The 24,526-nt window shown below is 41.3% G+C and overlaps 1 protein-coding gene across 1 annotated transcript in view; it reads left to right on the plus strand.

Moving 5' to 3' along the window:
* Positions 1-19,848: 19,848 nt before the first annotated feature.
* The window catches only part of REXO1 (RNA exonuclease 1 homolog), a 99,853-nt gene continuing 95,175 nt past the window's right edge, over positions 19,849-24,526 (plus strand). Inside the window, exon 1 of the mRNA XM_044672150.1 lies at positions 19,849-20,198. Coding sequence (XP_044528085.1) covers positions 19,997-20,198 — 202 coding nt within the window. The 5' untranslated portion in view covers positions 19,849-19,996. The remainder of the gene's footprint in view (positions 20,199-24,526) is intronic.

The raw sequence follows: 24,526 nt of genomic DNA on the forward strand, positions 1-24,526 counted from the left end.
AGAGAAAAAGAAGAACTCCAGAACGTCAGGGGAGGCCAAGCAAGGAGCCCAATTGGAAATGAGCAATAAGTGGTCCGATTTTGTTGGGCTGTGCCCTCTCCCTCTTCAGATTACCTTGAATACCTGTGTACATGCCATAGTTCCTCAGGAGAATGTAAGTTCCCTGAAGGCAAGGACCCTTTGGTTGTTTTTTTATTTTTATTTTTATTTTTTTTATTTTTTTGGGGTGGGTTATTATCCCTGGTGCCTGGCATAAAATAGGGGCTTAAGAAATATTTGTTGAGGGGGCAGCTGGATATCTCAGTGGATGGAGAGTCAGGCCCATAGATGGGAGGTCCTAGGTTCAAATTGGCCTCAGACACTTCCTAGCTGTGTGACCCTGGGCAAGTCACTTGACCCCCATTGCCTAGCCCTTACCACTCTTCTGCCTTGGAGCCAATACACAGTATTGACTCCAAGATGGAAAGTAAGGGTTTAAAAAAAAACAAAAAACAGAGAGAAATGTTTGTTGAATTAAATTTAATGAGACTTGAGATGATCTCAGATGATCTGTGCAAAGTGCTTTGCATATCTTAAAGTATCACATAAATGTTCGCTATTACTTAAGTGGGCCAAAGAAAGATCAGACTGAATATGTGAGGAGAAAGAGAATGCTGCAGGGTTTGGGGTGGGGGGCAGTGTGGCAGGGAGAAAGTCAGGGAAGGCTAGTCAGCAGGTGGCACCTGGACAGAGCCTTGAAGTAAAAAGAAGAATCCAAGAGGCAGCACAAGGAAGGAATACATTCTAGGAAGAAGAGAACCTTCCTTCAGGAAAATGATTACATTAAATTAAAGCTCAATAACACAGCTCAATCAGCAACCAGAAAGCAAACAGCAATGAGCATGATCCCAATTAAAATAAATTCCAAACTATAGATTATTCCCCTCCTCAATTAACAAGCCTTTTTCTCTTCCTCCTGCCTTTCCACCCCAATGGAAAAAAAAAGGGAAAAGAAAACCTAGGGACAGCTAGGTGGCTTAGTGGATTGAGAGCCAGGCCTAGAGATGGGAGATTCTGGGTTCAAATCTAGACACTTCCTAGCTGTGTGACTCTGGGCAGGTCACTTTAACCCTTATAGCCTAGACCTTACCACTCTTCTGCCTTGGAACCAGTATATAGTGTTGATTTTAAGATGGAAGGTAAGGGTTTAAAAAACAAAAAAGCAAAAACCACAATCCATTGCAGAGTTGAGCAAAACGAATTCTTACTTTGGCAATATCAAAATGTATATCTCATTCTGTACCCAGAGTCTCTCGCCTCTCTTGGGAGGGAAGGGCATATTTCATTATCAGTTCTCTGGAATGGTGGTTGGTCATTGCATTAAGCAGAGATCTTCAGACTTTTGGAGCTGTTCTTTTTTGACAAAGTGGTTACAATTTTAGAAATTGTTCTCTAGGTTCTGTTCACTTTCCCTCCGTATCAGTTCATATAAAACTTCACTAATTTCTCTGAAACTATTCCTTTGCCAATTTCTTTTTTATTTTAAGTCTTTACCTTCTGTTTTAGAATCGATATTGATTCTAAGGCAGAAGAAAAGGAATAGGCAATTGGGGTTAAGTGACTTGCCCAGGGTCACACAGCTAAGAAATATATCTAAGACTAAATTTGAAACCAAGGTCCTCCTATCCCTAGGCCTGGCTCTCTATCCACTAGCCACCCAGCCCCCATCCCTCACCCCTTTCTTCATTTATTCTAGCACAGTAATATTCTTCAAGTTCATCAAACTAGAGTCATTTTGACTTGAAATGAATAACCCTGTCTCAGATACTAGTTGTGTGACCTTTCAGAAGCCACTGAATCTACCTCAATTTCCTTATCTGCAAATATAAAAAGTGATGATCTCTAAAGACCTTTCTAATTCCAGATTTATGAACCAATGATCTTTCCTCACCTCTCTCTCTCAAATCTCTAGTTTAAAAGAATCTTATTGAAACTATTGAAGGCTGTGTCAGTTTCTGACAAGTCCTGCTAGGCAGGAAAGGCTCAGAGCAACAGATCATATGTCTGTCATCCAAGGACTAACCAAGCCATGAGTAGAGAAGGGGGTCATCTGCCTAACAAGGAAGAAGTTTTTTTGGGGGGGAGACAATAGCTATCCAGGGCTAGGGAGCATTCATTTTTTAAATCCCTTGATTTTATTTTTTACTTTTATCTTTATTGCCCAGCACATAGTAGGTGCTTGATTGACAGGTCACTGAGCTCCATCGGTGAGGCAATTTCCTTAGACCAAATAAAAAATCAAATGTCTAGACTAAAACTAAAACAAAAAGCTGGCAGCCAAATTATAACAGTAACTATTTGGTTATATTCTCGTTTTGTTTTGTAGACATTCAAAGTTTTGTCTGGTCATTTTATAGCATTGTAGGCAAAGGAGGTTCCCCAGGAGGGAAACCAGAAATTATTGGTGGGTGTTACAAAAAAGGGCAAATTTAGCTTTGATATCAGGAAGAGCTTCCTAACAAAGATTGCAAGAAATGGAATGCTCTCCCCCTGGAATCCCATGTAGGTAGGTCTTTAAGTGGAGGCTGTCTGGCCACTTGCCTGGCTTGGAGTGGACTAAGCATTGGACCTAGAATCAAGAAGACCTGAGTTCAAATGCAGTCATATTAGCTTTGTGACCCTGGTCAAGTTACTTAACCTCTCTCTGCTCCATTTTTTCATCTGTAAAATGAAGATGATGATAATAATAGCACCTACCTTGCAGGGCTACAGTGAGGAAAAAAGGAGATCATATTTGTGAAGTGCTTAGTTCAATGCCTGGCATACAGTAGGTGAGATATACGTGTGTGTGTGTGTGTGTGTGTGTGTGTGTGTGTGTGTGAGAATGCTTATTCTCTTTCCTCTACTTCCCTTTCTTCAGTTTCCTCATCCATAAAATGAGAATAATAATAGCTCCCTTGCAAGGCTGTTGTGAGCATTAAATGAGATCATATTTTTGAAGTGCTTAACACAGTGCCTGGCACATAGTAGGTGATATATATATATATATATATATATGTTTATTCTCTTTCCTCTACTTCTCTTTCTTCAGTTTCCTCATTCATAAAATGGGAATAATACTAGCTACCTTGCAAGGCTGTTGTGAGCATCAAAATATTTGTAAAGTGCCTAGCACATAGTAGGTGATATATATATATATTTATTTATTCTGTTTCCTCTACTTCCCTTTCTTCGGTTTCCTCATCTATACAGTAGGAATGATAGCTACCTTGCAAGGCTGTTGTGAGCATTAAATGAGATAATATTTGTGAAATGCTTAACACATTGCCTGGCACATAGTAGGTGATATATATCTATATATCTGTATCTATCTATATCTCTATCGATATTCTCTTTTCTCTACTTCCCTTTCTTCAGTTTCCTCACCCATAAAATGGGAATAATAATAACACCTACCTCTTAAAATTGTTCCAAGGATCAAATGAGATAACATTTGGAAAGTGCTTGTAAACCTCAAAGCACTATATAAACACTAGCTATTATTTGTGGGGATTTTTGTTCAAGGATGGCTTGGATTCTAGCTTCGGAGTTCCTTTCAAATTCTTAAAATTCTAGGATTCTGGTGTAGTGGATAGAGTGCTGGACTTGAAGTCAGGAAAAAAGCTAGATTCAAATCCCTCTTAGGACCTTTACTTTATAACCTTGGACGAGTCAGTTTCCTCATCTGTAAAATGGGTATAATACAAAGTGTTTCCAAAGCCAGTAACTTTAATAGCTTAAAGGGGCACTAAGATGGCAGCTAGATGGCACAGTGCATAGAGCACCAGACCGGGAGTCAGGATGGCCTCGGTTCCGACACTTCCTAGAGGTGCGACCCTGGGCAAATCACTTAACCCCAATTGCCTAACCTTTGCCACTCTTCTACCTTAGAATTGATACTAAGACAGAAGGTAAGGGTTGTTTTTTGTTTGTATTTTTTAAAAAACCATTACCTTCTGTCTTGGAATCAGTACCGTGTTCTGAGGCAGAAGAGGGGTAAGGGCTAGGCAATAGGGGCTAAGTGACTTGCCCAGGGTCATGCAGCTAGGAAGGGTCTGAAGCCACATTTGTTTTTGTTTTTTTCACGGCACTAAGACTTTTGGGACAGGCTATAATAAATAACTCCTGGAAAGGCTGTCCTAAGGATCAAATAGGATAAAATAAGCCTTAAAACAATTAATCAATCAACAAGCATTTCAGTGGTTTAAAGCAAACCATAAGACGCTCTATAAATGTCAACTTTTATTAACTGTTTCAGTTTTTCTTTATAGCTCCCTGGTGTTCCGTTTCTCTTCTGCCATTTCCTCCATGCCTCACCCTAGTGGCACAAGCTGGGTGCCGGAAGGGACCTTCGAAGTTATCTAACCCCAAACCTCTCTTACTGGAGAGAATGATCTGCCGGCAAGCATGGTAGGGTTGTTGGTGTTTGGTTTTCTTGTTGTTTTTACCCACTTCCTCCAACTCGGAATCCGGAGCTCCACCCACCAGTCCACCCACACTGCCTTTCACCAATTCTTGGTGGTGACTGACACTTGGCTGGAGTAACAGATTCTGTGTCCATCATCAAAGATTTCACTAACCTAAGGAAGCACCGAGCAGGGGCCGCTGAAGAGGAGGCAAGAGCTACCCAGGGTTGGGGTCCTCCAGGCTTTTTAACCATTTCCTCTAGATTTTGGATGAACACTTCTGTTTACATATTACTGCTTCCTCCCAAATAGAACAAGAGCTCCTTGGAGCCCCATTTCTTCCTTTCAGTCCTCATCGGGCATGGCCTTCAAGCCCTTTTCCCTCCTGGTTACCCTCCTTGTGACTTCCCCGCCTTCAAGCCCCAACTTTTATGAAAAGTCCTTTAACTCACCTTGTCTTTGGAAAACTTGTCAGAGCTGGCCCTTATCCATTTTTTTCTTTAGGGGGTGTCCTCTCCCTCACCTACCCAATCTCTGTCATTTGTAATTTCTGCTTTAAGTGAACACCATCCAAACTTGACTTTTTCAGGATATTTATTTAGTGTATTACTGGGATGCCAACAAGACTGATCCAAGTCCTTCCGAAAATGTGGTACCCAGAACCCAAGATGAGCCTTTAAATGTGGCCTGAACAGGGCAAGGGAAAGTAGGACTAGGATCTCCCAAATCACTCAGTCAAAGGGATTTATTACATACCTCCTGTGTGCTAGGAACTGCATTATTGCTGAATGTAAAATCCCTTACTGTAGTCCAAGATCATGTGTGGGTTTGGGGGGCCACCTTATCACAGTCTTCACTTACAGGAGTTTAAAGTTATTGAAGAAAAAAGATCTGAAGTCTTTCAACCACACTAAGCCTGAATCTCGGGCTTGCAGTCCACTAAAGAATCCAGATCATTTTCCCCCTGAGGAATAGCCAAATAGTCATGCCTCATCCCCAACCCCCAGCCCCTCCTCTCTTTCTCACTTCCTTATTTCTGTTGAGGGGGCCACCATTCTTTCTTTTGGCCAAGTTCCTGTTCTCAGAGCTGTCACTAGCTTTGTCCTGTGCTTCACCCCCTTACATCCAATTGGTTACCAAATTTTGTGGCTTCTACCTCCATGAGCTCTCTCATACCGAGTCACCCACTTCTCTCACATTCATACAATTGCTAGTGGAGGTCAAACCGTATCCTCCTTCCCTGGATTATCAGACCAGCCTCTCCATTGGCATCCTTGCATCCACTCTTTCTCCTTTCTGATCCATTCTACACACAGGCTGAATGGGCATTCTTAAAAACACAGGTTTGATGAACTCACAGCTTTCCTCTTGTCTTTAGGAAAAAATACATGGTCCTTTTGACTTTCGAAGCCCTTCACAAGAGATAGCTAGATGGCCCAGTGGCAAAAGGGGACTGACTTGGATTCAGGAAGACCTGAGTTCATATTTGACTGTAGATACTTACTAGCCGAGAGACATGGGGCAAACCACTTAACCTCTCTGTTTCAGTTTCCTCTTTTATAAAATGAAGGAGTTGAAGAGGCAGCAAGGTAGCACAACGTCAGGCCTGGAGTTGGGAGGACCCGAGTTCAAATAATAACTAAAAGAGAATCTTAGAAGGTTACCCCTCAGTTAGTGACCCAGCAAAGTCTCTTGAAGAAGAGGAATTTTGAAGGAAACCAAGGATTTCTGAGACTCAGTTGTAAGGGGGCAGCTAGATGGCTCTGGATTGAGAGCCAGGTCTGGAAACAGAAGGTCCTATGTGACCCTGGGCAAGCACTTAATCCTAATTGCCTAGTCCTTACAGCTTTTCTACCCTAGAATTAATACTTAGTATGCTTAAATAATAGAAGGTAAAGGTGCTAATAAATAAACAAACAAACAAATAAATAAACAAACTGTCAAATAAATAAATAAATTCTCTTGTATTTGTGAAATGGATTTTTTTCCAACTTGAATCAATAAACATTTATTACTCATCTACCACAGGCTCAGAATTGAAGATACAAAGCTTGACAAAAGACAGTCCCTGCCCTCCAGAAGACTCCAATCTAATGGAGGAGCCCCACACATAAACTGCCATGTGCAAACAAGCTATAGAGAGGATAAATTAGAGATAATCCAGATTGGGAAGACACTAATATTAAGGGAGATGGGCAAGGATTTCTCATAAAAGGTGAGATTTTAACTGGACTTTGAAGGAAGCCAAGGAAGTTGGGAGGCAGAGAAAAGGAGGGACAGCATTCCAGACATGGGGCAAGCAAAATGCCTAGAGTTAGAACATGGAGGGTCTTGTTGGAGGAACAGCAAAGGGCAGAGTCACTGGATTGAAGAGTAATTGGAGGAGTGGAGGGATAAGGTAGGAAGAGACCAGACAGTATGAAGGGCTTTGAACGCCAAAGACAAGATTTTATATTTGATCCTGGAGACAATAGGGAGCAACTGGAGTTTATTTATTTATTCTCTAAAATTCATTAAATTAATTAATTAACTAAGAATATTTTTCCATGGTTACATGATTCATGTTCTTTCCCTCCCATAGCTGACACACAATTCCATTGGGTTTTACATGTGTCATTGATCAAGACCTATTTCCATATTACTAATATTTGCACTAGGGTAATCTTTAGAGTCTACATCCCCAATCTTAGCCATTGGAGTTTATTGAGAAAGGGGGGAGGTCAGACCTATGCTTTAGGGAAGATCACTTTGGAAACTGAGCAGAAGGTGGGCTAAGGACTTGAAAAGAGAATGACTTGTGGCAGGGAGACCCACCAATAGTATTGTAATAGTCCAGGCAAAGGGGAATGAGAGCCTGCATGAAATTAGTAACTGTCAGGGGACATTATAAGATGTTTTGAAGGTAAAATCCGGGATTTGGCAATAGATTGAATATGGGAGGAGTGAGAGAAGATAGGAGTCAAGGATGACTCTTGGGTTGTGAGTATGAAAGAACTGGGGGGAGGTAGGAAGAAGGGGGAATTTGAGAGTGAAATACAATGAGTTCAGGGGCAGCTAGATTGCTCACTGGATTGAGAATCAGATCCAGAGACCTGGGTTCAAATCTGATCTCAGATACTTCCTAGCTGTATGACTCTGGGCAACTCATTTAACCCCCATTGCCTCGCCCTTACTGCTCTGGAATCAATGTACACTATTAATTCTAGGACAGAAAGTAAGGATTTGGGGGGAAAAATTCATTTTAAGAAATATTGAGCTTAAGATTTCTATGGAACATCTATTTGAGTTATATGAGAGGGAGTTGGAAATGAGAGACTGGAGGTTAGCAGAGATGTCCTATCTGGATAAGAAGATTTAAGAATCATCAGCATAGAGGTGATATTTAAATCCATTGGAACTGATGACATCAAGGACTTCTGCCAGGACAGAGACCTGTGGAATGCCCACAGTTAGTGAGCATGTCCTGGATGAAGATCTAGCAAAGGAGCCATGGAAAGGAGTAGATGTTTGTCCCTGTGAAACTTTATCTTATTCTTTTTTTTTTCTTTAGAAAGAGAAATTACATTTATTTTTTTGCATGTCTGTCCTACTCTATTTTATTTTTTAATTTTAATTTTGAATATTTTCCCATAGTTACATATTTCATGTTCTTTTCCTCTCCACCAACCCCACTAGCCCCCCCTAGCCGACACGCAATTCCACTAGGTTTTCCATGTATCACTGATCAAGATCTAATTCCATATTATTGATAGTTGGACTAGAGTTATTGTTTAGTGTCTACATCCCCAATAATATCCCCATCAGCCCATGTGTTCAAGCAGTTGTTTTTCTTCTGTGTTTCTCCTCCCACAGTTCTTCCTCTGAATGTGGCTAGTTTTCTTTTTCAAGTCCCTCAGCCTTGCTCTGGATTCTTGCATTGCTGCTAGTAGAGAAGTCTGTTATGTTCAATTGTACCACAGTGTATCAGTCTCTGTGTACAATGTTCTCCTGGATCTGTTCCTTTCACTCTGCATCAATTCCTGGAGGTCGTTCCAGTTCACATGGAATTCCTCCAGTTCTTTATTCCTTTGAGCACAATAGTATTCCATCACCAAGAGATACCACAATTTGTTCAGCCATTCCCCAATCAAAGGACATTCTCTCATTTTCCAATTTTTTGCCACCAGAAAGAGCTCGGCTATAAATATTTTTGTACAAGTCTTTTTCCTTATTATCTCTTTGGGGTATAATCCAAGAAGTGCTATGGCTGGATCGAAAGGCAGACAGTCTTTTAAAGCCCTTTGGGCATAGTTCCAAATTGCCATCCAGAATGGTTGGATCAGTTCACAACTCCACCAGCAATGCATTAATGTCCCAATTTTGCCACATCCCCTCCAACATTCATTACTCTCCCCTGTTGTCATTTTAGCCAATCTGCTAGGTGCGAGGTGAACCTCAGAGTTGTTTTGATGTGAATTTCTCTAATTATTAGACATTTAGAACATTTTCCCATGTGCTTATTGATAGTTTTGATTTCTTTATCTGAAAATTGCCTATTCATGCCCCTTGTCCATTTATCAATTGGGGGATGGCTTGATTTTTTTGTACAATTGATTTAGCTTCTTGTATATTTGAGTAATTAGACCTTTGAGTTTTTTTGTTATAAAGAATTTTTCCCAATTTGTTGCTTCCCTTCTAATTTTGGTAGCATTGGTTTTGTCTGTACAAAAACTTTTTAGTTTAATGTAGTCAAAATTATTTTACATTTTGTGATTTTTTCTAACTCTTGTTTAGTTTTAAAGTCTTTCCTTTCCCATAGATCTGACAAGTATACTATTCTGTGCTCACCTAATTTACTTATAGTTTCCTTCTTTATATTCAAGTCATTCACCCATTCTGAATTTATCTTGGTATAGGGTGTGAGATGTTGATCTAGGCCCAATCTCTCCTATATTGTTTTCCAATTTTCCCAGCAGTTTTTGTCAAATAGTGTTTTTTTTTTTGTCCCAAAAGCTGCGTTCTTTGGGTTTATCGAAAACTGGCTTACTGAGGTTCTTTACCCCCTAGTCTATTCCATTGATCCTCCCTTCTGTCTCTTCGACAGTATCATATTGTTTTGATGACTACTGCTTTATAGTACAGTTTAAGATCTGGACTCTGCTAGGCCACCTTCCTTCATATTTTTTTTTCATTATTTCCCTTGATTCTTGATCTTTTGTTCTTCCAAATGAACTTTGTCATGTTTTTTTCTAATTTAGTAAAAACGTTTTTTTTGGTAGTTTGATAGGAATAGTACTAAATAGGTAAATTAATTTGGGTAGGATGGTCATTTTTATTATGTTAGCTTGAACTACCCATGAGCACCCAATGTTTTTCCAATTGTTTAGATCTAGTTTTAATTGTGTGGAAAGGGTTTCATAGTTGTGTTCATATAATTCCTGTGTTTGTCTTGGCAGATAGATTCCTAAGTATTTTATATGATTTTAAATGGAATTTCTCTTTCTAACTCTTCCTATTGCTATGTGTTGGAAATATATAGAAATGCTGATGATTTATGTGTGTTTGTTTTGTATCCTGCAACTTGCTAAAGTTGTTGATTATTTCCATAACTTTTTAGTTGATTCTCTAGGATTTTTTAAGTAGACCATCATATCATCTGCAAAGAGTGATAACTTGGACTCCTCATTGCCTATTTTAATATCTTCAATTTCTTTTTCTTCTCTAATTGCTGCTGCTAGTGAAACTTTATCTTATTCAATTTGACCCAATGTTCTTTGGATCCCAAATCTGTGTATTAATTATCCCTTATAACTTTGGGTCAGTTTCTTATTTGATAAGTATGCCAGTTATGTCTTTATCCAAAATATTGATAACATATCTTGGAGAGCTCTGGTTTGAGTATAGATTCTCTGGAGCACTCCCCAGGGTCGACCTCAAGCCATTTATTTATTTATTCACCCTTAAAATTCCATTAATTTATTTATATACTTATCCATTTATTTATTTATTCGTTCATTTGTTTGTTTATTCATTCATTCATTCGTTTATTTATTTGAGAATATTTTTCTATGGCTATATGATTCATGTTCTTTCCCTCCCCTTCTCCCTCCCACCTCCCATAGCCAATCAGCAATTCAACTGGATTTTACATGTATCATTAATCAAGACCTATTTCCATAGTATTAATATTTGCACTGGGGTGATTGTTTAGTGTCTACATCCCCAATCATATCTCCATTGAACTATGTGATCAAGCAGTTGTTTTTCTTCTGTGTTTCTACTCCCACAGTTCTTTCTCTGGATGTGGATAGTGTTTTTTTTTTTTTCTCATAAGTCCCTCAGAATTGTCCTGGATCATTGCATTGCTGCTAGTAGAGAAGTCTATTACGTTCAATTGTGCCATAGTGTATCCATCTCTGTGTATAAGGTTCTCCTGGTTCTTCTCCTTTCACTCTGCATCAATTCCTGGAGGTTGTTCCAGTTCACATGGAATTCCTCTAGTTCTTTATTCCTTTGAGCACAATAGTATTCCATCACCAAGAGATACCACAATTTGTTCAGCCATTCCCCAAATGAAGGACATCCCCTCATTTTCCAATTTTTTGTCACCACAAAGATCGTGGCTCTAAATGTTTTTTGTACACATATTTTTCCCTGTTATCTCTTTGGAGTACAAACCCAGCAGTGGTATGGCTGGGTCAAAGGGAAGGCAGTCTTTTAAATCCCTTTGAGCATAATTCCAAATTACCTTCCAGAATGGTTGGACCAATTCACAACACTACCAGCAATGCATTAGTGTCCCAATTTTGCCACATCCTCTCCAACATTTATTACTTTCTTTTGCTGGCATATTAGCCAGTGTGCTAAGTGTGAGGTAGTACCTCAGAGTTGTTTTGATTTGCATTTCTCTAATTATAAGAGATTTAGAGTACTTTTTTATGTGCTTGTTGATAGTTTTGATTTCTTTATCTGAAAACTGCCTATTCATCTTCCTTGCCTATTTATCAATTGGGAAACGGTCAAGCCATTTATAACTAACTACTTGAGGTCTATACATGTAATCAGGTCTGAATCTAAAGAATTATATTATCATCTATCCCTCATCTCTCCATCTTTTCCATAAGAAGGAGATACTTTGTCAAAGCTCTTTGCCAAATTCTAGATAAATGATTCAACTCATCCCCCCATTAAACAAACAAACAAACAAGCAAGCAAACAAACAAAAAAAAAACCTCTTACCTTCTGTCTTAGAATCCACACTAAGTAGCAATTCTAACACAGAAAGGTGGTAAGGGCTAAATAATTGGGGTTAAACGACTTGCCCAGTGGTCACACAGTAAGGAAGTGTCTGAGGCTAGATTTGAACACTGAACCTCCCATCTCTAGACCTGGCCCTCTATATACTGTGCTATCTAGCTGTCAGAAAAGGAAAATCAAAAACACAAACCTTAGTTTGGCATGACCTATTTTTGAGCTGAGCTGCCTCTTGGTGACCACGGTTTCCTTTTCTACACTTTCACTAACCATCCTTTAAATAATACCTTTTAGAATTTTGCCTGAAGCCAAAGTCAAAGTCACTGGCTTATATACTCCTTTGTGATCTCTCTTCTCCAAAATCTTTCTAATATCACCATCAGTGGCTCATCAGTCTTATCTACCATTACTTTGGCTATCCTGGAATGGAATTAATCTGGGCCTGGTGACTTGAACCCATCAAGGGCAGTTGGGGAAAGGGGGAGAGAAGCTCCTAATTAATGACTTCCATTTAGATTTATGGTGAAGTTGCTGCTATCGCAGTGTATTTTACTATCAGCTGGGTGATAACTGTGGGCCATTTGGATCTCATGCTCTACTCCATATTGCATGTATTTGTGAGCTTCTTTTATTCTGTCACCACTCACCCCTCCGCCGCTCTAGGTCTGACCATGCCACTCTCTTGCTTAAGAATCTTTGGTGATTCCCTATTGCCTCACAGGATAAAATGCAAACTCCCTCCTTCCCTCCCTCCCTTCCTCCTTTCCTTCCTTCCTTCCTTGGTTTATTAGTATATACTGCAGCTTCTTAGAGCCACAGGTGAGATTTCAGTTGCCAGGTGGACACCAAAGGTGGATAAGCAGCCCTGAAAAGGACTGGGCAAGCCCCCTACCAGAGGTGGTAAGTCCTCCTCCAACAGTCATCCACCCTAGGCACTTAACAAATGTTTATTGACTGATTGCCCCTTTGCACGGGCTGTCCCCTACACCCACACCAGAAATGCTCTCTCCCCACCTCTGCCTCTTCAATCATCAATTAACAAGCACTCATTAAAACTCCCATGTGCCAGGAGATGGCAGATACCTTTCAAAGACCATCAATCAGTCCCTGCTCTCAAGGAACTTACTTTCAGGGAAACATCTGGTATACCTAAATATTTGCAAATTAAGTCAAGGGTATGCTGAAGAACAACATGATACACTTTTAAATTTCATTAGCATTATTAATGTATTTTCCATCACTTTTTTTAAAACCCTCACCATCTGTCTTAGAATCAGTACTACTATGTATTAGTTCTAAGGCAGAAGAGCAGTAAGGGCTAGGCAGTGGGGGTTAAGTGACTTACCCAGGGTCACACAGCTAGGAATTGCCGTCATTTTTTAAGTCTAAACAACCAATGAACCGATAAATCAAATTCCAATTTGTGATTTGATGACTTGCAAGCAGCAAGTGCTCTTTCTGAACATTTAACAATCAGCACACTCCTTCCCCCCTTCCCCCCCCCCCCAATTAAGTACAAGTTTCAGGGAAACATCTGGTATCCTAAATATTTACAAATTAAGTCAAGGGTATACTGGTAAAATTTTCATGACTGGCTCTCTGAAGAACAACAGGACACACTTAAATTTCATCAACATTATTAATGTATTCTCCATTCCCCCTTTTTTTAAACCTTTACCTTCCATCTTGGAATCAAGTACAAGTTAGGAGGAGGAACCAGCAACTCTTAGAAGACCCTCAGCTTCCTTTGAGGCTCAGTTCAAGAACTATCTCCTTCAGGAGACCGTCCCTCATTTTTAATGATGTCTCTCCTCCCATTCCTGTGTATTTATTTATCTTTGAAGACAGGATTCTAGATCTACAGCTAGAAGGGAACTGAGAGACTATCTAGTCCAACCTCATTTTGTAGATGAGGAAACTGAGGACCAGGGGGAGTGTCTAAAATGTCAAGTGCCCACGTATGCAAGATAGGATTTGAACCCAGATCCTCTGACTCCAGATAGAGCCAGTACTCTTTCCCCTGTGTTTTATCTTTCTGGTAGAAGGTAACCAAACTCCTGGAAGGCAAGGACTACCTCACTTTGGCATTTGTTCCTCAACTCTTACCTAAGGCCTGGCATGTAGCAGGCTTGCTGACTGAGCATGGCTCAGAACACCACCGGCCCTTACAGCATTTGTAGAATGGCTTGGAAGGCCATTCATAAGGTGTATTCTGGGGCTACAGGCTGAAAGACCCACCCAGCGCCTTCATTTTCCCTTCCCCAGGCCGAATCACAGAAAAGCTGGTGGTGGCGACACCTAGCGGCCCTCCCTGGTGTGTGCGCCCATGCTCTCTGGGCTTGGAAGGGTAGGCTGTACTAACTAGGGTGGAGGGATCACAAGGTCATGGATTGAGAGCTGGTGGCGACACCTAGCGGCCCTCCCTGGTGTGTGCGCCCATGCTCTCTGGGCTTGGGAGGACTGGCTGTACTAACTAGGGTGGAGGGATCACAAGGTCATGGATTGAGAGCTGGTGGCGACACCCAGTGGCCATTCCTGGTATATGCCCACAATCTCTGGGGCTGAGCATAGATTTAAAACTAGAAGGGCCCTTGGAGGTAAGTCTTCTAGTTCAATCTCATTCTACAAATGAGAAAACCGAGGCCCAGGGAGGTTGAATGACTTCCCCAAAGTTGCACAAGAAAAAAGAGACAGATTGTTGAAGTTTTATGCTAAATAGCCTCTAATAATTCCTGAAACATTAAAATGGACTATTATCACTATATATATATGATTATATATACACACACATATATATATAACCTTACACCTTATACATTAAAGATTTAAAAAAATTTTAAATTAAATTTAAATTATATATATTTATACATATATAAATTAAAATTAAGAAAAATTAAAAAATTTTTCCACCTTTGGTTTCATCAGTTTGGGGAAACTCCCACTATGGAAATTCCATCCATTGATTCAGATCAACTCATCTATGACTTAGACTCTTTATGGGGAGAGGACTGAGAAGTGACTCAGAGCTACACAACTATTAAGCATGAGAGGCAGGACTTGAATGTAGATCTTTGGAACTTTGGGCAGCTAGGTGGTACAATGATTCAGTGCTGGATCTTGAGTGCAAATCTGGCCTCAAACACTATTGGTGGGACCCTGGGCAAGTCACTTAACCTTGTTTGCCTCAGTTTCCTCATCTATAAAATGAGCCAGAGAAGAAAATGTCAAACTACTTCACTACCTCTGCTAAGAAAACCCCAAATGGGGTCATGAAGAGTTGGCTGTGACTAAAAAACCACTGAATAACAATGGAATTATCTTCACAAGAAGTCAATGCTGCAAAGAAAAGGTCCCATATACATACCAATATATTCATAGCAACATTTTTTGTGGAAGCAAAAAACTGGAAACAAATGGGAACACTGTCGTTTCTATCTTTATGTCTCCAGTGCTTAACAGGGCCCCTGGCACATAGTAGTCATTGAATAAATAAATACTTGTGAGATTAAATTGAATATATGCATCAACATGGGAATGGCTGGAGGAACTGTCTTTAGATGTAATGGAATATTACTGCATTGTAAGGAACCATGAGTGAAAAATTAAAAATGTCTGTTCTGTTATTGTTTTGTTGATTGTCCAAACTTAAGAAATCAACGGGAAAAATGTTAATAATCTATTCTAGATGAAATGTAAAGGCATTGTGCCATGGGTACATTTTTTTCTCATAGAGCTGGTGGTTAAAACCTTAACCCTATAAGATGCTGGCATATGGTTATAAGCATTAATTAATTTCAAAACCTCTTTCTCTGAGCTGGAGAGTCTCTTATAAGCAACCTTATTCTCTAATTAACCAAATTAACTAGTTAATAATTATATGGTCCAGGTGAAGGAGCTTGGGGTTGAGGTGTTGGATGAATTGAGGGTCAGGTTATTTGGGAGATCATCACTGGCAGTGTCCAAGTCCCAGAGAAGAAAATGAACTAGATACCAATGTCGATGAGAAAATTGAGAGAATGACCTGGAGGTCCTGGAATGAGAGACAAACAGTAAAGTAAAGCTTACTCTGTGTTTGCTGTTCTTCAGGTACTAGGGATATTGAGAAAAATGAGAAACAAAAAATGACCCCTGCCCTCAAGGAGCTTACATTCCAGTGGGAGAGACAGTGTATGTATGTGTGTATAAATATATATATATACATGTATATACATATACATGTATATATATGTATGTATGTATTATCTATCTATCTATCTATATCAGAATATATGTGAAGAATACAGAGTAGATGGAAGATAGACTTAGAAGGGATGGTGCTACCAACTGGGAAGACCAAGATGGACCTCTTAGATATTGTTGTTTTAGTTGTGTCTGACTCTTCACAGTCTGATTTGGGATTTTCTTGGCAAAGATACTGACGAGTTTTGCCATTTCATTGTCCAGCTCATTTTATAGATGAAGAAACTGAGGCAAACAGGGTTAAGGGACTTACCCTGGGTCTGAGGTTGAATTTGTACTCAAGTCTTCTTGACTACAAGCCTGGTGCTCTGTGCACAGTGGTACCACCTAGTTGCCCAAGTTATCATTCAACCTAAATCTTAAAGGGAGCCTGAGGTTGGCAGGAGAGCATTCTAGGCATGGGGAAATGGTTAATTCAAAGGCATGGATGTTGGAGATGGACTATCACAGGGAAATAATACCAAGATTGTGGAAGGCAATAGAATATAAACTTAGAAAGGTAGAAAGGGGCTGGGTTGTGAAGAGCTTTAAATGTCAACCAGAGGACTTTAATAGTTGGTCTTGGGGCAGCTAGGTGGCTCAGTGTATAAAGAGCCAGGTCTGGAAATGGGAGGTCCTGTGTTCAAATTTGACCTCCAACACTTCCTAGCTGTGTGAGTCACTTAACCCTTTTTGCCTCAGTTTCTTCACCTGTAAAATGAGCTGGACAAAGAAATGGCAAACCTTTCTAGTATCTTTGCCAAGAAAATCCCAAATCAGTTGATGCAGACATGATTGGGGATGTAGACTTGAAAGGACCACACCAATGCAACTAACAATTATATGTAAATAAGTCTTGATTGATTACACATATTAAAACCAGTGGAAATGGGGGGATGAAGGGGAAAGTAAAAACATGAATCATGTAACTATGGAAATTTTTCTAAAAAAATAAAATATTTAAATAAAAAAATAAAAATTCCACATCACAGATTAAAAAAAAAAAAAAGAAAATCCCCAATCAGACTGTGAAGAGTCAGACACACAACTAAAACAACAATATCTAAGAGGTCCATCCTGGTCTTCCCAGTTGGTAGCACCATCCCTTCTAAGTCTATCTTCCATTTACTCTGTAATCTTCACATATGTTTTGAATTATATATGTTGTCACAAAGCTGTGACCCTGGGCAAGTCACTTAACTCCAATTGCCTAGCTCTTACTCCTCTTCTTCCTTGGAACCAATTCTTAGTATTGATTCTAAAATGGAAGGAAAGAATTAAAAAAAATTAGTCTTGGAAGTTCTGGAGTATATTGAGGTGGGAGTTGAGGAGGGGGAGGGAATGACACAGGACACATTTGTCCTAACAAAATTACTTTGGCAGCTGAGTGGAAGATGCCTGTATAGGGAGAAGCTGGAGGTAGGAGGCCAATTAGGAGGCCGATGTAATCATTCAGGTGAAAGTTGATGAGGGATCAGGCGAGGGCAATTACCCTAGGAGTGTAGAGAAAGGAGCATTGGGACAATTATTGTAGAGAAGAGCAGAGGGCAAACCAAAGTTTTGAACCTGGGTAGATGGTAAAGTGACAAAGTTGGAGAGAGGGTTAGATTTCCTGTGCCTTAAAAGAAAGAGAAAAGATAGAGTGACAGGGAAAAGTCTGGAAAGGAAGGAAGCAAGACTTTGCTCACTCTGGCCTTTCAATGAAGCCACCCTACTCCATTGGGAAAGGGCACTATGAAATAGATGAAATTATTGAACCAGGTTACAGGGCTGGATAAATGAATGAATTAAAAAATGTATGGAGGGCTTGCTCTGTGCCAAGCACACTGGCGACACAAATATAAAAAGAGAGAGAGGATCTGCCCTTCAAGAAGCTTATGTTCTAATAGGGGAAGTCAGCACATATTGGGGATTAAGTGGTCAGGGAAAGGGATGTTGGTCTGGGAAGTCACTGGGGGGCTGAGTTGATGTCTAAGGCAGTCAAATGACATTCTTGTTCTAATGATACTATGGATTTGATTGTCCTAGGCAGGAGGTGGAAGGCTAAGAGGGCAGGCAGAGAGTAAGATGGCATGGGGGGAATGGCTGGGTAGGTTGTGAAGGTAAAGCATGGTCTACTACCTGGAGGAAGCAGCTGTGAAGGAGCTGATAGAGTGTTGGACTTGGAGTCAAGAACACCTGGGTTCAAAGTTTGCCTCAGATATCTACTACCTGTTTAACCCTGGGCAAGTTAGTCACTTAATGTCTCTGTATTCAATCAGGTGTGGAAGTGGATAGAGCAATGGTCTGAGAGTCAGAAAGATTCATCCTCTGGAATTCAAGTCCAGCCTCAGACACTTCCTGTCCTGTGACTCTGGGCAAGTCACTTCACCATGTTTGCCTCAGTTTCCTCATCTGTAAAATGAGCTGCAGAAGGAAATGGCAAACCACTTTAGTACTTTTGCCAAGAAAACTCCAAATGGAGTTATGAAAAGTCAAACCTGGCTGAACAACACTATGTCTCAGTTTCCTCATTTGTAAAATAAGGGGAGGTTGATTCAAGGCCTTCAATGACACTTCTATTTCTGATCCTATAATTTTTTGAAATAAGGGCCAGTTTGCACTGTCACCAATCAATTGAGTTTAGTCCTAAAGGAGAAACTACAAAAATGAGTGGATGAACTTTCCCAGGCTTGGAAGTATGAATTGTGGCAGTCCAGGATGCAACAGATTCAGGTCCAGGGAATATAGGGAGAAGCAATGTGGCTGAATAGGCAGCTAGGAGAAGCCTGAAGGGCCCAAGGGAATTGGAGGACCATTCCTGTGACTGTCAATCACCAGTTAACAAATCAAGTTAAGGAGCATTTATCAAGCATCTACTATGTTCTAGGCACTGAGACAAGAGACAGATGCTGCTCTCAAGGAGCATACAGTCTAGTGGAGAAGATAACATACAAACAAGATAAAAAACGGGATAAATTGGAGATAATCAACAAAGGGAAGGGTTTTGGGAAATGTTTTGTTTTTCTTGTGTATCCCCAGCATTTGGCACAGTGCTTGGCATATCATAGGCACCCAATAAATGTTTACTGAATTGAACCAAATGGAATAGCGATCTCCAGCATAGAAAAAGGTGAAAGAATTCTTTTGAACTAATCCCTAGTCTATTCAGCACAATACCTGGACTTTCTTGGCTTTGCAAAGAGGTTGTTACTGTGTGACTTTTGTTTCCTTTTCTGTTAAAATAAGGTTATTGAGGTAACTGGCTAAGTGGTTTGGTGCATAGAGAGCCAGGCTTGGAGACAGGAAGTCCTGGATTCAAATTTGACTTCAGATGCTTCCTGGCTGTGTGAACCTGGGCAAGTCACTTAACCCCTATTGCCTAGCCCTTACTGCTCTTCCGCCTTGGAACCATTGCTTAGTATCGATTCCAAGGCGGAAGGTAAGGGTTTTAAAAAAGAATAAAATAAAGGTTATTGGATTGTATGGCCTTTGAGATTCCTTCTAGGTTTTGTGTCTGTGTGCAAAGCTATTGTGGACCAGCCGGCACCAGAACCCAGGTGTCCTAGCTCCTTGTCCATAGAACTTTCCTCGGAATCTCCAGGGATCTCTTTTGGCCCTTCTCCCACCAAGTAGTATTCCCTCTAACCACACCCTGGGTCCTGGCGGACTTAAATCTGGGGTCTATGATTGCCCCTCCGCCCAGGAAGCCTCCTAATTTCCGGGACTCCGGTACCGCCACAAACCAGACGGAGGCGCCCGCGAATACATTCAAATATATGCTAATATGTGCAAATATGTGAGCGGGATCCAAAGGAGAAAGCACTCGGTGTGTACAGCGGAAGAAACCCCGTCCCGCCTCCCGGAAAAGGGGGAGCGGCACTTTCTGCTCAGGCGCGCCTTAGGGCAGCCCCGCCGCGTCTTGCGTCCTCTAGGGGCCCTTCGCAGAGGGCGGGGGCAGGGGGGCGGGCCTCGCGCGGCAAGATGGCAGCTGTGGCTGAGGAGGCTGAGGCGGCATCACGGCCTGCGGGGCCTCAGAGCCCCCAGAGGGACCTGTAAGAGGGGCCGGTGGCTCCGGCAGCTCCGGGCCCCGGCCCGGACTGTGAGGGCGGCGGTGGCGGTTTCGGTGGGGCCCCGGGATAATGCTGCGTTCCACCGGCTTTTTCCGGGCCATCGACTGTCCCTACTGGGCCGGGGCCGGCGCGGGGGCGTCCTGCTGCCGGAGGCCCTACTGCCACTTCCGGCATCGCGGCTCCGAGCGCGGCCCGGTCCGGGGCGAGGCGTCCGCCACAGCCGCTAACGGCTCCGGCCCTGGCGGCGGGAGCGCGGTCCGGAGTGCGGGAGGTAAGGCCCGGCTCTGGCTCCGGGGCCAGTCCAACCCCGGGTCTGACCCTCCTCCCCCTGTTCTGCTCCTTTTACTCTTCTGTCTACGGCGCCTTTCCCTTTCCTCGCCCTGTGTCAGACTTCCCCTCCCCCATCCCCTATCTCTGTGACAGCTCCTCTTTCCTGTCAAGTCCCTTCCTTCTCCTTTACTCCATCCCTGTGTCAAGTTCCCTCTATCCCTGTGACAGCCTCTCCTCCCATCCCTGTATCAGGTCCCCTCTGTGACAGCCCCTCCTCCCATCCCTGTGTCAGGCCCCCTCCCTTTATCTCTGTGACAGCCCCCCATTTCCCCATTCCTGTATCACATTCCTATCTCCTCTTTTACTCTATCCCTGTGTCAAGTTCCTTCCCTCCCTCCATCCCCATGACAACCTCTCCTATCCCTGTATCAGATCCCCTCTCTGTGACAGCTCTCTTCCTCCATCTCTCTATCAGGTCTTCTTCCTGTGACAGTTCCCCTATCCCTGTATAAGGCCCTCTCCCTCCATCACTGTGACAGCCCTCTTCCCCCATCCCAGTTCCCCTCCTCTACATCACTGTCAGGCCCCTCCTCTTCTTTTCTCTCTTCCTAATCCACATTTCAGGCCTCTTCAAACCCTATACCAGATCTCTCTCTCTTTTTTTTTTCTGTTGGTTTTTTATTTTTCCTCCATCTTTTTGCAGGGTTTTCCATTTCTTTCCTCCTGTGCATCTCTCTAGTCAGGCTACTTTTTCTTCATTATCATCTCTAGGAGTAGGCCCTATGCCTTTAATATATTTATTGGCAGTTATTGCCCAGCCCAGTGATAGGGGTATGTCGGTTTTAGAAGAGGCAACTACATTTGCTTTGCTTTCAGAGAGTTTACAAACTGGCAATTAAAGAAAGGCAATTAAACATCTCTTGATGAATTCAATACTTCATTGTGCTTCACTCATGTAAGGATAGACTTGCAGAGAAGGGGACAGCCAGTATACCTAGAATAATTAGGGGAAGTTTCACAAAGAATGTAGGCCTTGATCTGAGTCTTGGGGTAGCTTTGATTTGCTAAGAGAAGGAAGGACTGAGGTGGTTGGAATATTTGGGGAAGATTTTCTTGACAAGGTAAGGTGTGGGCTTTCTAGAATGGGAAAGAACATAAGCCAAACACTCAGATATAATGGGATCATAACAGAATAGATTTGGAGCCATTTGGGACTTTAATTGTGGGGAACCTTAGAAGTCATTTATCCCAAAGACAGATGGGGACACTGAGGCTCAGAGAGGTTAAGTAACTTGTTCAAGGTCACATAGCTAAGTGAAAAGCAGGCAGGTTTTGAACCCAGCTATTTTAACTAAATGCAGCATGCTTTCCATTGTACCGTAGGGACACACATTTCTTCAAAGGTATTCATATGTTCGGCAAAGTCACTGTGTCTTTTACCCCTTATTAATAGCTGTATCTAATCATTCTAGGTCCTCATTCACAAGAGAACATGGCTGGTTCTTTTACCTTTTCTCTCATTTTAGCTTCTTATTTATCTTTTCTCTTCATGAGTTCTCATATCTTCAGAAAAGAAATATTTTCTGACCCATATAGAAAAGCACATTCAGCTTCACTTTTATCTTTAAAGAATACATATTTATCCTTCTTCTCCATCACACCTTTTCATTACAGTTCTTAGTTCTCTGGTAAGACAGCTCTTTATACCTTGGTACCAGCTCCATCTTTTGTAAGTCTTGGTTTTCCTCCATACCACAAAGCACTGTCTCTCTTTGTTTCTAGTTCTCCCAGAGAATGAGTTCTTCCTTGTTACCTTTCCACCAGAGGGCCTCCTGTCCTGTATGAGGCAAGGCCAACTCCACCCTTCCATTTATCCCCAACCCTTTTCATTCCCCATTTTCCTTTGCTTGTGGCAATAAATAATCTCCATTCATGATTGTGACTTTTTTTTTTTTACAGTAGCTTTGGAGTGAGTTGGAGATGGAAACAATCCCTCTTTTTATACATGACTATTAATTTTTCTACTTGTATAGTAGCACTTGAGAACAAGCTCATTTACCTGTCTGTTTTGGAAAGTATGGGGTCTTGTATGGAAGGAAGAGGTCTTATTGTGTGTAGCTCCAGAGGACAGAACTAAAAGCAGTGGATAGAAGTTAACAGGAAGATAGATTTTAGCTCAATATAAGGAAAGAACAGTTAGAACCTTCTAGCAATGAAATGTGATAATGTAGAGAGGTAATGAATTTCTCCTCCCTTGATGTCTTTGAGCTGAAGCTGGATATTCACTTATTAAGGATTATGCAGAAAAGATTCATATTTTAAGTAGAAGTATTAGATATCTTCTGAAGTCACTTTCAGTGCTACAAATAAATCCTAGGAACATGTAATTCTAAACTATGCAAAACCTACTGTGTTTAGGTGGCATTATATAGTTTGCCATATGAATGTTTAACTTCCTGGCATGTGTTCATTTAATCCTGTTGATGACAAAGATAACTTGTTTCAGAGCAATTAGAAATAGATGAGTTCATACCAATGAGCTCAATTTGAGTAGTTGAGTTTTTTTCCCCAAGGTACATACCATTGCACAGAAAAAGAAAACATGCAGTTTGATCAAAGAACATGGACTTGGTAGTTAAATTGGTAAAATTTCAGACATGAATGTGAAGATTGGGTGTACATTTAAAGGTTTCCTTATGAATGTGCAACTCCAGCTAGCACTGATTCAGATAAAATAGTGCTTTGTTCTTTTTTTAGTTATTTGAATATATGCCCCCTCCCAAACTATAGGCTCCTGAGGGCAGAGAACAGTATCTCTGCCCCACCCACCTCCAAACATGCTAGATACTTAACTCAGCTGCCATTTTTGCTTATCTTTGGTGTAGGCCTCCTGCTGGGGTCATGATTGATCCTGATATCTGAAAGACTTTGCTAGTAGAGCACAAGTTCTGGCAGCTTTTTACCAAGCTGGAGGTTTAGAATATGATCCAGCAATGGATGGTATGTCTATAGACCAGTTTAAGTGTAGGGAAGCTTGGCACCAGAATGGGACACAACCACTCTGGGGTAGAAGGGTCATGGTGTAGGAAGTGTTTTTGATAGCGCTCTGCTATATAGCTGGGATGAATTCGTGCTCAGCTTTGAGAAGTGATATATGGCATATCCAGTGTTGTGCAGATTCACATACTTATTTCACTACAGTCCTGTGAAGGAGGGACAACAAATGGTACCCTCATTTTGTAGAGGCAAAATGAAACTCAGGAGAACTAACCTATTCAAGGTCACATATCAGCTAAGTATTTTAAGAATGTTTGTAGTAACCACCTCTCAACAGTCCACAGGCACTAAATGTCATTGTATAGGGTCCAGAAAGTCACCTGCCCTGTATCATATACTGACTTTTAGCTAGTAATTTTATACAGGTACCAGTATACTTATTACAGTTGGACTGTTGGGAAGTAGTGGATTTCACTTCCTTAGGAAGCAGAATAGATTTAAATAGATTTGATCATTTGTTGGGGATTACTGAGAGGAAATGATTCCTGTTCAGGATGGACTAGATGGGTCTCCAAAGTCTTATACTGACTTTGAGTTTTTGTGACATAAAATATGACTAGATGTGGGTAAATTAATCACCAAGCATTTATTACGAGCGCTAGGCACTAGAGGCAGCTAGGTGGCTCGGTGGATTGAGAACCAGGCCTACATATCGGAGGACCTGGGTTCAAATCAGACCTCAGACATTTCTTGGCTGTGTGACCCTGGGCAAGTCACTTCACCCAGCCTTTACATTCTTTAAACCAATACATAATATTAATTCTAAGATGGAAGGTAAGGGTTTAGAAAGAAAAAAAAGTGTCTGGCAGTGGGATTACTAAAACATAAGTGAAGTAGCCCCTGCTCTTGAGGAGCTTACAAGCTAGCCATAGGATACATGTGCGTATATGATTATATGTGCAAAATAATGTACAAGCAAAAATTTTTGCAAAAAAGAACTAGGCAGAATCAGGAAAGTATACATGTAAGAAGATGATGCTTGAATAAGCTAAGTCTTGAAAGAAGCCAGGTGAGGAGGGAGTGTATTGCAGCCATGAGCAGACTCAATAAAGACATGGAGATGGGAGACAGAAGACTGAAGAATGGCAAGAAGGCCAATTTAACTGCTCCAGAGTGTTTAATATAGTGAGGCTGGGAAAAGAGCTGGATGTGGGAAGAACTTTAAATGCCAGAGAGAATGATTGTATTTGATCCTGGATTCAGTAGGGATCCAGTGTAGTTTAAAGAGGGGAATTAGATGGTCCCATCTGTGCTTTAGGAAAATCCCTTTGA

This window comes from Gracilinanus agilis, chromosome 1 (assembly GCF_016433145.1).
Source record: "Gracilinanus agilis isolate LMUSP501 chromosome 1, AgileGrace, whole genome shotgun sequence".
Classification (NCBI taxonomy): Eukaryota; Metazoa; Chordata; class Mammalia; order Didelphimorphia; family Didelphidae; genus Gracilinanus; species Gracilinanus agilis.